General features: G+C 36.3%; 1 protein-coding gene across 6 annotated transcripts in view; it reads right to left on the reverse strand.

The window, feature by feature from the left end:
- LOC121319672 (myosin-binding protein C, slow-type-like) overlaps positions 1–12,277 on the reverse strand; it is a 52,089-nt gene extending 39,812 nt beyond the window's left edge. For 3 of the 6 annotated variants that reach the window (XM_041257340.1, XM_041257334.1, XM_041257339.1), the window contains exons 1-4: positions 8,579–8,683; positions 3,245–3,280; positions 1,308–1,352; positions 178–222 (exon numbers count right to left, since the gene is read on the reverse strand). In XM_041257340.1, coding sequence (XP_041113274.1) covers positions 178–222; positions 1,308–1,352; positions 3,245–3,280; positions 8,579–8,603 — 151 coding nt within the window. In that variant the 5' untranslated portion in view covers positions 8,604–8,683. Of the gene's footprint in view, positions 1–177; positions 223–1,307; positions 1,353–3,244; positions 3,281–8,578; positions 8,684–12,109 lie in introns of those variants that run through there. The other 3 variants (XM_041257336.1, XM_041257338.1, XM_041257337.1) reach the window with 3 other exon arrangements.
- Positions 12,278–15,106: the final 2,829 nt, after the last annotated feature.

Consider the following 15,106-nt stretch of genomic DNA (forward strand, 5'->3'; position numbering starts at 1 on the left):
AAATGCTACTATCCTAGCAGCGTCTATAGATATCCATATATTTTTTTCTAACAGATCCTCGAACTAAAGTGTTATCTATCTATCTATCTATCTGTCTATCTATCTATCTATCTATATATCTATATATATTATATACTGACACAATAAAAAAAATGGCGACACAAATAATTTACTTACCAGGGGCGCTAATAGGTGCTTCATCCTTTAGCTCTCCTGCTGGCTCTGTACATCAAACACAGTTTAAAGACAAGAGCTCTTAAACAACTACAGTATATGAGGGCCAGTCAGGAAACAAAAACCCAAAGCTTGATTATATACTGTATACTGATTTTATATATATATATATATATATATATATATATATATATATATATATATATATATATAAATGTATCCCATGTTTTCATGTACAGTATCTACTGTATGTAGACTAATGAGTAGAGTGAGGTATTGAAGAACCTAATGTGCTCATCATACCCATTTGGCCATCTTTGCATCTCAAGGTAAACACAAGGAAGTATGCAAACTTCAGTTATTAGAATTTTTGAAATTCTAAAGCCTGAAAATAATATTTTGGATAATTTGGTACATTAACAGTGTTATCACTCAATAATTAATTATAGTGCATGTGTACAGAAAATGACGGAAGCCCACAGCTGCTGAAAATCTGATAAAAACGAGTGCAAAGATAGAATGTGATCCTATTTAGTTAATAACAAATAACCCTGTATTGACTGAGCATACAATCAAAGAGTACTTCAGCAAACCAATACAGTAATAATCAAGGTTTTTTTTGGCACCTCGTACATACACAAAAGTAAATCTTTTCAAAGTTTGTTTTTACTCTGAATTGTTATTAGCAACTTTTGACCACTTGTAAGCTCGATAAATTAAATATGTAAGTTGTTTATTGCTGATTTTATAATTTTATTAGATGCCTTTATCCGTTATAAAAAAAAAAAAAAAAGTAAAATACTTTGGGAATGAAGCCAAGCACATTTAAACAACAACTTCAATAAAACAGGTTAAGAAATCACTTGACAAGTAAACAAAACACACATGTTAAGAGCACAGCAATGTGTTTGTGTGAATAAATGACTGTTTGGACGTGCCAACGCAGTTTTTCAGCCAGTGGGTAAAGGAATACAGTGTAATGTTGAAGCAAAAACAAGAAAACAACCTCAAAAACACTCTTGATGAAGAAACTTTAAAAAAAATTAAAAAATGTTAAAAGGGAATGTAAATGTGAAACATGCGGTCACTAGGAAACACACATCAACAGGAAAGACAGACTCTCTCTCACCAACCTGAAGATGGTGAACTCACAGGAACACTGTCATTATTTTCTGCAGCTAAGTATGCAACACAATATTAGGTTTGTTCTGCATTAAAGACATGACATGTCTCACCTCCTAATTGTATTACAGTAATAGAACCAAAATTAAAACAAATCTCCTGGAGGAATCATTCAAACCATATAATCAAACATTGCCATGTAAGACAGAATTAAAATAAGCAAAGACAGCAAAATCATTCTAAACAGCTATACATGAACACATTGAATATAATTTAACACTGATGTTTGGTTATGTTTTGCATATTGGTCAGTTTGAGTGTGTCTGAGTAAATGTTGCTATTTTTTCTATTTCAACAGAAAAGTACAGTCATTTCAGTGTTAACTGTAGCCACCCTTAATTCCACAAACACAAAATTAGTATCACTTACTAGCCTCTAACCAATACATGCCATAGAGACTGAAACTACAGTATTGACAAGACCCCCTTATATATAATGTATACATCACAAGGGTTAATATCCTGGTCAAGACGAATTATATATGAACAGATATATATATATATATACACTTCCCTCCAACAAGAATTGCGAGAGATCAATAAACACATAATGACCAGGCTTTGTACCCATTTGCTTCTAAATATCTTGCTAACCCTCCTAAATAGCTACAGGTTTTCACCCACCCAAATTACAATAGCATTCATGTCTTCATACCTTGCATATTATTTTGTCAGTCCAAATATTAGGCTCCCAAGGTCAGGGTTAGAATGAGGGAGTGATACTGACATCAGTGCTTGCTGAATAAAATCCCACTTGTCAAGGGTATTTTTGTCAGCTGTATCAACAGACAAGGATCACGCAGCTTAAATGAGCGCCATCCTTTAACAGGGTAGGAATGTGAGGATTTTTAGTGTTCAGAGGTGGGAACAGATTGGTATGGCAACAATGCTGTCTGATCTATTGCATTAGGCCTATGGCAAAACCTTACATTTCCACTGGCTTTGCTTCTGCTTTTGCTTTTTTTTTTTTTTTTTTTGCTTTACTTTATGACTACTACAACAGTTTTGGAATAGAATCAGAACACAAAATCACTGGTTTATTTTTACGGCTATCAAACAATGAGTGGAATTCTCGAAAGTCTAAACAATTCTGGGTATCAAAGAGTTAAACAGTGTACAGTACCGTGTGACTCGCATTATGTCATGACTTGGTAAAGAAACTCACAGAATTTTTTTAACATGCTTTAAATATCTAGTATATACACTATTAAACAATCTTGTTAACACTATGTAATATATATATATATAATATATATATATATAATATATATATATATATAGATATATATATATGATATATATATAATATATATATAGGGATCTACTACTCACAAAATCCAATCAGTATTGCATATCTAATGCTCATAAATCCTCCTATTTGAAAAAGTGAGCATGTTTTACTTTGAATATTATGGTAACATAGTCCAGTTGTAGGAAGTTCAGAGAAATAAATTAAAGTCCTGGAATGAAGATGGGACACCAGTACTGAATTTTAGCAATTTATTTGTCCATATAACTGCTTTGAAGGCTGCGACAACCTGATGCCATCATGAGATACTAACATGGCCACGCAAATGCTCTCCTGTTAGTCTGCTATACAACAATTGCATTCCTGGGTTGGCATCTTTACTACACTAATGTCCAAATTAGTTCTAAATCAGGACTTTCATGCTGTTTCCTCTGAGCTCAGATTATAATTAGCAATAAGCATTTTGGCTTGTGTCATACACAAATAACCTCCTTGAATTTCTTATAAAGTACACAAGGAAGAGTAAAAGAAAAATCCTGAATGGTTTAAGAAAAGGGATGAAGCACTCACACACACACACACACACACACACACACACACACACACACACACACACACACACACACACACACACACTTACCTTCTGGTTTAGAGCTTGGTTTCTCATCTTTTCCATCTGTAGAAGAACAAGGATTTTTTTGGGTTGTTATACATAATAGCTGTCATGTTCACATGGAATACCTGTGGCCTTAAAAGTAAAAACAGTACCTTCTCATAAACCAGCACTAAGCTTAACTTTGGTCTTTCCTAGAATTGGTGTAAATACATAGCAAGAAGTAAGAAATGAACAAGTCAAACAGCTCCTAGAAACCTTTGGTATTCTAGCTTGTAAAAGGTCAGATATAAAATCATTTTCTAAAATGAGATAAAACTACCACCAAGTGTTGAGAACAAAATTAATTTGGGAGATCTTAAGCATGCAAGCCTGAATAGAATGAAACTCTTCCTTCAACACACTTATCTAACTATTTGGTTTTAGTGAGCTTTATTCAAGAGACATTTTGTGACTCCTGTATATTAGAGTTACACTGGTTTGACTGAAACGTGAATAATATATTAAAAAATAAAAAAAGCAATAGCAAAGACATATTTTGGTGGGCTCTAATATGAAAGTAAATTCAGCACTAAATGGCACACTAAAATCATCTAAGTTTGAGCTGGAGAGATATTCAAAAAGATTTTGAATACAGATTCAAAAAGGCAGGAGCCTATGTCAGTTCCTTTAGATATTCCACCTATCAATCCACCCGAATACCAAATGGAGAACTGTGCACCTAAGTGGAAAGAAGTAGAGCAAGCTGTGAAAAGCAAGGGCATCATCATCTCCAGGGCCTAATGGAGTTCCATACAGAGTGTACAAGAGTGCATCTGGAGTGCTACGAATCCTGTGGAAATTGATGAAAGTGGCATGGGAAAAACAAGAGCATGGCGCCGAGCAGGTGGAGTCTTTATACCAAAAGAAAAGGATTCTACAAGCATCGGTCAGTTTCATCCTATTTTCCTATTAAACGTAGAAGGCAAGATTTTCTTCAGCATTATTGCTCAGAAATTGTCAACCTACCTATTAAAGAACTGCTTCATTGACAGTACAAAAAGCAGGCATTCCAGGTTTTCCAGGATGCTTAGAACACATCAGCATAATCTGGCAACAAATTCAATCAGCAAAAAAGGAGAGGAAGGAGCTCCATGTGACATTCCTGGATTTGGCTAATGCATATGGTTCAGTGGAAGGGTTGAAGACAGCAGCGCTTTACCAGGCAAACTGAATCTCTGGTGCTTTCAGTTTGGTCTACTGCCAAGACTGCTGTGGCCACTGACTGTGTACGAGGTTTCCTTGACAACAGTTGAGAAGCTGGAAGCTTTAATCAGTTCATACGTCAGGAAATGGTTGGGAGTTCCACGCTGCCTCAGCAGAGTGGGACTTTATGGTAAAGGAATACTGCAGCTACCAATCTCTGCTTTAACCGAGGAGTTTAAGTGCGCCAAAGTCTGTCTGGAAATGACATTGGTAGATTCACACGACAAATGCGTAAGGGAGGCAGCATCTGTGTTGAAAACTGGAAGAAAATGGACGGCAAAGAAAGCTGTGGAAGATGCTAAGGTTGCCCTTCGAATCGGAGATATTATGGGGCAAGTTCAGCATGGAAAAGGAGGTTTTGGTCTCAGTCAAACTCCTATATGGCACAAGGCAACCCCAGCTCAGTAATCAATGAGGTGCAAAAGCAGGAGGAGAGGATCAGGTGTCTAAAGGCCATTTTCCAGACCAAGCAGGGAGAATGGATGCAATGGGAGAGTGTGGAACAATGCAAGATAGGCTGGCAAGACCTATGGACAATGGAACAGAGCAGGATCAGTTTCCTCAACAGATCAGCATATGATGTTCTCCCATCACCACAGAACCTAAACCTCTGGGTGGGTGAGGATCCCTCAGGTCCTTTGAGTTCATCACCTGCAACATTAAGGCACATTTTGACAGGATGTAAGGTGGGTCTTAGCCAAGGACAGTTTACTTGGTGCCATGACCAGGTGCTGCGATGTTTGGCCTGACCAATAAGTTGCCACCAGTTTCATCAAAGCATTACACACAAAAGACTATTTCTCCATCCAGGAGAGCAACCACCAAGAAAAGGTGCTAAAACCAAGCCTCGCCCAGGACAACTGGAAGCTGCTAGAGACTGGAAGATGCTGGAAGATGTTGGTCAACAGCTTATTTTTCCAAGTGAGATTGCCACCACTAACCTTTGACCAGACATTGTCTTGTGGTCTGGATCAGCACGCCTTGTTCGGCTGGTAGATGATCTGCTGTGGATGAGTTGTATGAGAGGAAGAAACTTTGGTATGCTAAACTAGCTGCTGAAATGGAACAGCGAGGATGGAGAGTCCGAGTTTACCCAGTGGAGATGGGTTGTCGAGGATTTGTGGCACACTCTACAACCTTGTTTCTCAGAGACGTTGGGTTCAGTGGCCAAGAGTTGCGTCGTACAGTGAAGAACTTATCTGAAACAGCAGAAAGGAGCAGCAACTGGCTGTGGTTGAGACGGAAAGATTCTGGATGGGGATCTCAAGCACAATAGAAAGAAAGCAACGCTGATGTACAGGTAAGTAAGCTGGGCTGAGCTGAGTGGGGGGTGGAGGGGGGTGATGCTGGGACGCCAAAATCACTGTTGAGCCCTCTTGAGGTGTCGTGGGCTAGTCAACGAAACACAGAGGATGGAAGGTGCCCACTTGAAGACCCCAGAGGTGTACCCTACTTAGCTGAATCCAGACGGCTGTCATGTTGATGCGCTGGGGAGACTGCACTGGGTTGATCCCTGGAGCCAGCGTCGCAGCCGTTGTGTGTGCTAATGCTCTAAGGAGGCAAAATGAGCTGATCCCTGGAGCCAGCATTACACTTCAGCAATCAACACCAGACAGAAGGATATCTACATCATTAAATGGAAAACAACGCAAATGGATGGAGATGCTGATGGATCGCATTAGTTTACTGTAAAGCTATGTCTTAGTTGGTGCTTATCTTGGCGAGAACCGAGTTCAAATCAGCATGAAGTTCAACATCTACTCTCATGTAATGGTAATCATTTTTTTTATTATTATTTTATTGTATCAGTACAAAGAAAATAAACATGTATACTAATGGAGAGAATAATACAAACTGAAAGAAGACATTAATTGTAACCATCAAATATGAATAGATTATATTGTTTAAAGATGTTAAAAATAGATACAAAAGTATGAATAAAATGTGGCAATGGACAAGTTCTGCAATTATACCCTAAGGTAGTTCCATTGAAGGTGAAACACCTTCCATAGTAAATATGACATGTCAAGTTATATCGAATGCCACAGTAGAGCAGATCAAGAATGTGAGGGCTATACCGATTTAATCTACCCTCCAGGCAGAGATGATTCCGTCAGAGATCTTCAGACTGAAACATGTGTCCAAGATGTTCTTCATCACACATCAAAAGAATTTCAATTGTATCTATTTTTACTTTCTTATTCCATTTTGATTTATAGAAGTTCATTAAAATAACTGCGACCATCATAGAGATCCCTTTCTTAATCCCCATCATAGAGCAACAGATTATTGTACTATGTGAAAAGGGAATTGCAGTAAAAATGAAGCATGCATGTGCATTCTTGAAGCATCACATGAGTCAATATCTAGAGACTGGGCCAATGTCCAGTAGTTGGATAAACTGTTTGTATTAATAAACACATTTGTTGTAGCTATTTATGGTGGTCTCAGTTCATTCAAGTCAGGCCGCTATATCACTCAGGCTGACAGTCAAAACAGCCAAGGAGAGGGTCAGTAAAGAGCAACACTCACTATTTAATGAGGCTTCGAGTGACAACTGAAACTGGGTTGTTATGTGGAAGAAACAAATAGACCATTACTGAGGTCATTTCTGTGTTCCGATTAGGATGTTTTACACCAGGCTGGGCACTGATGGGTTATATCACTTGTAATGCACAATTCTGGTTCAGTAAAAATGCACTGCAAACAGATTATCAGCCCTAGACAAAGCACAGCAAGACCCCAACCAATCATGCTACACCAGTTGCCATTTAGAACTCTACACATACAGTAACTTCAACATGATTGTTTTGATCATTAATATTATTTTAAACTACAGCATATGTTCCAAAACTCTTATGAAACATCTTTTAACATGAAGAAGCATGGAGTGACACCTGAGTTAATATTGGTGAAACACATACTGTATGAGTAAATTATATATAAGTGAACTATTGTAAATGTAGCTTGGAGATTTAAAGGGATATCATAGTTTAACTCAAGACACTTTTAAATTCATCCTTTATTAAATGTAATTTAAAACTGCACTTACCCAGAGTTTAATTTGATAAACTTTCACTAACCTTATTCCTGTGATAGGAGTTATGAAATGCAGAGTATATATGTTGGCTGCACATGTGTTTTGTTTGCTTACTGTTTCTCATTACAATAAAGACACACTCGGAACTGAAGCGGCCATGTGGTAACGTTTTGCATTGATTTAGTAAGTTGTATTTGCTATAAAAAGAGCAATCTATTTCCTTTTGTCAAATGATGTGTGACATTCACTTCAAACAAGCTGCAGGGATTGCCAAGTTTTCCCAATTAAGAATGCAAAATGCAAAACAGTTTTAAAAAATGCCATTGCATATCTTAACAAAATCCCATCTTGTTTTTTTTTTTAAATTTATTTAATATTAGTTTAGAAATAGTGTTTCCTCTCAATTATCCAGAACTTAGTTATCCAAAACTGTGCATTATACAAACAAATGTCAGGCCTCCTGGTACAGTCACAAACACCTTGTGTGTCGCATAATTGAGTGTGTGCCGCAGGAAGTAGTTGCTCAGCTGTGACATTGTATCTAATATGAGATGCTGATATGTCAGCTATACTGAATGCACTGCTTTATACCATCATCAGGTGTTGCATATACTGATGGGTCTCAGTTTACCTATGTGGCAGACTTAGTTTACTCATAAGAAGCTATTTTCAGTTAAAAGACACATGTTGACATACAAAACATATAATTGCATTATTCAAATGATCAAAATCACGCTTACATTTCTTTAAACTGCTTAACAATAGTGAGATTGACTCTCAACAACTAAAATATCACACAGACATGAATTCAGATTTCATGTACAATGAATTATTGAATTATTTATTTAATAACTGAATACGCATTATTTAATTAGTTTGTATTTAGTTCAATGCCACTGATTTATCATTGGAATATTTCACATTTTACTAAAACTATGTTTCATATTTTTGTAGTTAAATCTGAAATATATGAAAGTCAGTAGTATGTAAAAGTCTATAGTATGTAAACACTACCAAGTAAAAAAAAAAATCTTTTCACAATAGTCTACTCAACTGAAGAATTGTATGACACCTACCAGATTTCTTCATGGGCTCTGGCATTGTTAACTGTTTCTCCCAAAAAGTTTCAGCACTGTCTTTCGATACTCAGTGATAGTGATAGAAGCCCTCAGACTGGTAGATTAGTTGCAGTGCAATATCTGATCAGAAGAGAAGAATTCCACTGCCTTATATACAGCAGTCAGATAGCACCTCCTTCCTTTGGTAAAATCTCCCTGAGATGGACATACCTAGCCTGCTCCATCACCCCTGTTTGTTTTTACAGGGATTTTTTTTTTTAGTCTTGCGTTGTTATTGTCTGCAAGAAGTGTGAGTTCTATACTGGGCATGGCTACACAGAAAAACGAAATGCTTCAACTAATGAGCCCTTGTGTTGTAAATATGTTTGCCTTGTCGTACTGTAAATGCCATACATCTTGCATGTTATCAACTTGACTACATTAAACCCACAATCTTATTTTAGTCCTTTAAAAATGATCAAATTATATTGCATATCCATAGGAGGGATTGGTTTGCTCCATCTGTTCATTTTATAACGCTAATAAATATTACATGCCTGTGTAAGATTTGAAGATTCTGATTAATACTTTGACACATGAAACTTCAGGTCCATGCCTCTAACAAGACAACTTGAGATAATGAGGTTTATTAATTGATCTAAACAACGGCAGATCTAAATACCGCCATGAATATATTAATTGTAATGAATTAGTCTGTTAAAATACATAAAATGTCAGGGAGCTAATTTTGATTTAAAGGATGAAGGTATTTAGATCTGCAACCATTTAGAAGGGAAAGCTTCAGCTGTCAAATGCAGTCAGATAGTAAATTCAACTAATTTTTTTGTAATGCCATTCATTTAAAGACAGCGCCTTATTGTGTGGTATTGGATATTAATAAATAAATAAATAAATAAATCGTTGTCCATTTTCAAAATTAATATCAACAGTTATGACATAAGCAATAAAAGTTTCTGGCAAGGGGTTTTAAGGGGTTAACAAACAAACAAAAAAGAAGTCTCCAAATAAATGAATGCTATGGTTGATCGACAGTGATGTATCACCCCCCAAAAAAATCAAGACCAGCCAAATGTATTTCCAAAACCATGTGTTTATACTGCTAAAGCGGTCAAATACTTACAGCTCAAATGTGCACTGACCACAACTGAAGTAGGTGTTAGAAGCTGACAGTGAATTACCCAAATGTTAAGAAACAAATAAAAAATGGCAGCTCCTTGTTACTTTAATGTGAAATAATTTCTGCCACACTGTTTTTCTAAATGTAGTGTATGTGTATATATATATATATATATATATATATATATATATATATATATATATATATATATATATATATATATGCAAACATGTCTACACAACAAAGAACTACCTAACATTGTAACTGCTGCAATATTCTGAATTCTTTGAATTGCTGTCAACAAACCAACCCCCAAAATGCCTTTCAACATCTATTTACAACCAGATAGATGATGCCCTTGCTTGATTTAGGGTCCTCCAGTGCAGGGCGGCATGATAAATACCTTTGTATTATGCAATTGAATATTATTTTGAGGACATCATTCCGAAGCGTTTAACAATGGTAGTTGCCACAGGCAATTAAAACAGCACTGTGTGCCTCACCTTTCCATTCTTGTCAGTCAGCACATATAATTACTGCCATCTAGCATGCTGATCTGACGTTTGAAATATTGTACCAGCAATATATATTTATGGGAGCACTACTGTATGTGATAAATTACTCCAGGAAATATGCGTTCTGTGTAATTTTAATGTTGCTCATACATGCTTTGTAAATCTCTGTTAGGATGAACTAAACTCTCTTCCAGCCCTCCAGTCCAGTAAATATTCTATTAAGATATTATTCAAGCTACTTTAAAAGCAGCAGTACACAGGCCTATAAACTGTAATATTAAATTGGAGCCTATAAAATATTACCAACAATTTGGTAAATTTGTAATATTGATATATAGAGTAAGATCAATCAAAAGATGCAGATTATAATTATTTCCTTTCACCAGCTTCACTTGACTGGCATTTCTCACACTATAAATGCCTGGCAGGGAATTGTAAGTGGAACTCTCAGAGTAGATGCTTTCCATGTGTCAAGCCGTACCAGTTAATAAGCTGGCTGAATTGGTATTGTACTAAAAATATTGTTTCATTAAAGTTTGAAGATGATATACTGTATATAAAGTATATGGCATACACTAATAGTTATTTGACACAGCTTTCTGAAGTTTCTTTGTATCAGTATGCAGTTTTCTTATTTAACTATATAGTATAAAAAATATGGATTAGAGTGTTGTAAGAACAAGCTACTTTCTACCCCACGCAGTGTGAAATATCACATTTCCAGGGTTTTTTTGTAATGGTACATCACAAGCCACTTTATTTATGTATTTATTGATAAATTCCTTGATTTATTACTCAACCTTAAAAGTGATAAGCTTGATCTAAAACCTTGAGAGTCTCTTAAACCAAACTTTTCCTTATCAAGACATTCCTTCTACAGGCAGACAGGGGGAGTCAAAGGTGAGTCTAGACTCTAAACTTTGCTCCAGCTTTACTAGTGCATTCCAATCCCTGCTTCTGATTAACTGTGTAACACCTGCTCTGATGCAATAAATATGTACGTGGTAATGCGTTATACTATATCTCTAAACCAAATCATATCCGCACAAACAAACTTCTAATGAATGGTGCTAATTATCTTAAACTCCTACAATTGCAAGAGGGCTTTAGCCATGGCAATTCGAATTCAATCTGTTGAATCAAATCAGCACTCACACATCGGTTACACCCAGCGTTTTTGCTTTTGTATTATGTAATTGCTTTTTGAAATATACAGCCTTTATTGGTAGCAGACAAACACATCCCAGAAAAAGATATTCTTACTCTAAATATAACCCACCTCCGCTCAAGTTAGAAATGCAAGGCTTAAGGTATTATGGTGTGGAACATAACACAATACAGACACAACACTATTTGAAACTGTTTGGAGTATGCACATGATGCGATCACTGCTTGATTTTAGCATTGAAGTAACCACTGTGGATTGTTTTCAGTGGGGCAAGATTTGGCTTGATATGGTTAGAGTAGATAAATGTTGTATGCCACCTTCTGGCAAATGGTGGGAAATAGCGATACACTTTCACACACTGCGCTTAGATACTGAAGTCAAGAAGTCTATTTATTTCATTTGTACATATTAAAAGGTACACTTTTATTACCAAAGGAACGTGATACCAATTTTTTTAAATAATACATGTTACAGAATCTAATAGCAAGTCTTTAAAATGTTGTATGAACTTTGTGTTGAACTACAGTATATACAGAACCTTAATATTTAAGTTTACAGCAGTATACTATGGTAAAACACACAAAGGTGATGTAACGTCTAGAAAAAGCATTGTGAAAACAGGATAAACACATGTAACAATACCAAAACATTGTAAAATCAATGGTAGCAAAAGTAAAGCAAAGTAAATGTATTTTATTAGCAAAAAAGCATAGGAAATGCAAACTTACTGTGAAAATTGACCATGGTGAACTTCTTTAAGTGATTTAGCCACGTTCAATTATGATTTTAAAGCATTTTTTACTGGATTATGAGCATTCCAAGCTGTCGGGTATAATTGAACAGTTGGGATGTGATTGGTTGTTTTTCTTCTAAATTAGTCCAGCTATGGTGACATATATAGACTTCCCAAGTGTTTGAAAGTAACAATGCAACCTAGATGTAAAGAATTACAGCTTGTTTCTTTAAATAAGACATCGCTCTCCATTGGTGTTCACATTGTTTTAGACCAACAACATGTACATATAAAGTAGTAGAAAGAAAGTGAGAGAGAGTGAACGCTGCACACAAAGTCTAGTAAATGAGGTCCTGTGACATTTCTCCTTGGCTCTGTAATCAGTGAAGCATGTGTAATATTATCTTCTTTACCGCTGGAAGGAACAGTTGCATAGTCCTCTTTTCAGACTACACCCCGCACTATGCTCTTTCCTTCCTGCCACTCCTTTATCATTGTCATGCCTTAGGACAGCAATAGAATAGCACTCAGGCCTGTCAGATGACACGTACCATTGTTCTTTTTTTTTGTGAGGAATACTTAAACTCATGAAAGATGCTGGATTGCCAGAACAGATTTAAAGGGATACGCTATTTCACCTGCAATTTGATTTCCTACCTGTTTAATAACCTATGATGTTTATTCTCGATAACGCTCTACTGGATCATTATTTACAATACTTAGTAAAAATGTTTTTTAAAAGACTCAAGGCTGATTTTCTGAAGGGAAGAATATTAGTGTTGCATTACGACCTGAAGCCCATAGGGGTAACATTGGTTGCATTTCCATGCAGTTTAGAAACTCAAAATTCTCTCTGTATTGTTGTGAGGACGTGACATAGTACGCACATACCACACACATTCCTCAAGCTATAGGAAGTGTGTGGCCAAAATATGGTGCTGCTTAAAAGGGTGGCTAAATCACCTTCTCACATACAAAATCTGTGCAAATTGACTAAGGTTGACCAATACAGTAGGGGGCCAGTTTTAACCTTGTGTCCCCTAGTTTGTTCTTCTCCCATCCTTAATAAATCATTAATTTAGTGTGTTTTGGTCAACTTTATATTTCTGCTATGACGCGTATGTCTGCTTCAATATTTATCCATGTATTTTCAATTTTTAATGGCCAGAATGTCCGCTCCTGAGTATCTCCCCTTCCACTGTCCCTTTCCACATAGATAACCGGTGTACAATATATATATATATTAGAAAATGGATTAAGAAAAACATGTCTGAGGGGGGCTCCCGAGTGGCACATCCAGTAAAGGCGCTCCGCATGGAGTGCAGGATACGCTCTATAGTCAGGCCGGTTCCAGTGACCCCTGTGATCTGGCTGGGCGCCAGCGTGCTTTCCTGTAAGCTGCCCAGGGTTGCATTTTCCTCCGACGCTGTAGCTCTGGGTGGCTACATGGTGAGTCTGCAGTGTGTAAACAATGGGCGACTTATGGCACACACCTCGGAGAACAACGTGTGTTCATCTCCCAAGTCAGCGCAGGGATGGTAGCAGTGAGCTGAGCCTAAAAATAATTGGACATTACTAAATTGGGGAGAAAATAATAAAAATAATAAATATGGTTATTGTTTGAATGAAAATTGAAAAAAAACAAAACAAACAAAACCATAAAAAAGTCATAATTGGTCTTAAAATTAATACTATCCATGTTTAGATGACAATGCTAGTCATTTCTTTGACTATAAAGCACAAAAGCACTGTCAACAACCACACTCTTTGGAGGACTTTCGAAACCTCTGGTTAGGCACCTGGCAGTGTATATCATTCTCATCTCACCTGTAGTGGTCAGAATCAGACACAGTAACACAAACACAACACTGCCTCTGCACATGTATTCTTTATTGTTTAAAACCAGATAAAAGTCTGAATTAATATTCTGAATTGTTTACTTTTTATTATTATTATTATTTTTGTTGCACACCCAATATCTAACATTAAATCTATCAAACACTAAGTTTATATTTGTTTTCTGCATGGTAATGTATTTTATTTAACAAAAAAATGGTGTTCCTTTAGCTCTTCAGCCATTTTAAAATTTGAAGCACTACACAACAAACAAGCTTTTAGGCAATACCAATTAAAAGGTATTGATTATATGAATGCATCTTATTTACAACATTGTCCATGGAAGAATCAATAAAGACAGCAGTAAGAACCTTGACCCAATGACGCAACAACACAATGGAACCAAGTAACACAAAGAAACCCCAACTAAGGAGGAAACCTCTGGTGATCCCAATCAGGGGCTTTGGCCCTTCTGCCAAAAAAGAATAATTATCCAGTTATCCATATTATGATCCCATCACTTGTGACAACCATGGATAGGTTTGGAGTTTGTTTAGTTATTTGTATATGTTGGTCAACCATCCACCCCCATCCACCCATCCCCAAATAAATACATACAAAAATATACATTGGACTACAATAAAATGTACAACATACATCAAGACAATTGCAAACAAAACAAAACAAAAACATAATTATGGTGATTATTCCTCTTGAAATGGTTGATTGCTTTTACTTGTGCTTTTCCCATCACTTTTTAATGGTATGATACTTTAATGTAAGCCCTACCTCAACCACACATGTGACTGCGTGGAACCACTGGAAACAGAAAGCCCCCATAATCCACAGCATTCAATGTAATGCTGTATCATTTGGAATTAGGAAAGGAACAGCACAACACACACACACGGACATAGTCATTGCAATACACATTAATGGTTTGCACATTCAATGCAATTGACAACTATATTGCAGTATAAACATACCAAGCAATACCTTGATACAACATTGTGTATACAAGTTTTAAAAAAAAAAACAGTTGTATGTTCCTTTTAATCCACTACCAACATGTTTTCATAGTTCTCCTGACTATGAAGCAAAGCAAAAAGAAGGTCTAATACTTTTAATCCCACAAGCCCTCTAAAAAATATTTTTG

This window comes from Polyodon spathula, chromosome 8, assembly GCF_017654505.1.
Source record: "Polyodon spathula isolate WHYD16114869_AA chromosome 8, ASM1765450v1, whole genome shotgun sequence".
NCBI lineage: Eukaryota > Metazoa > Chordata > Actinopteri > Acipenseriformes > Polyodontidae > Polyodon > Polyodon spathula.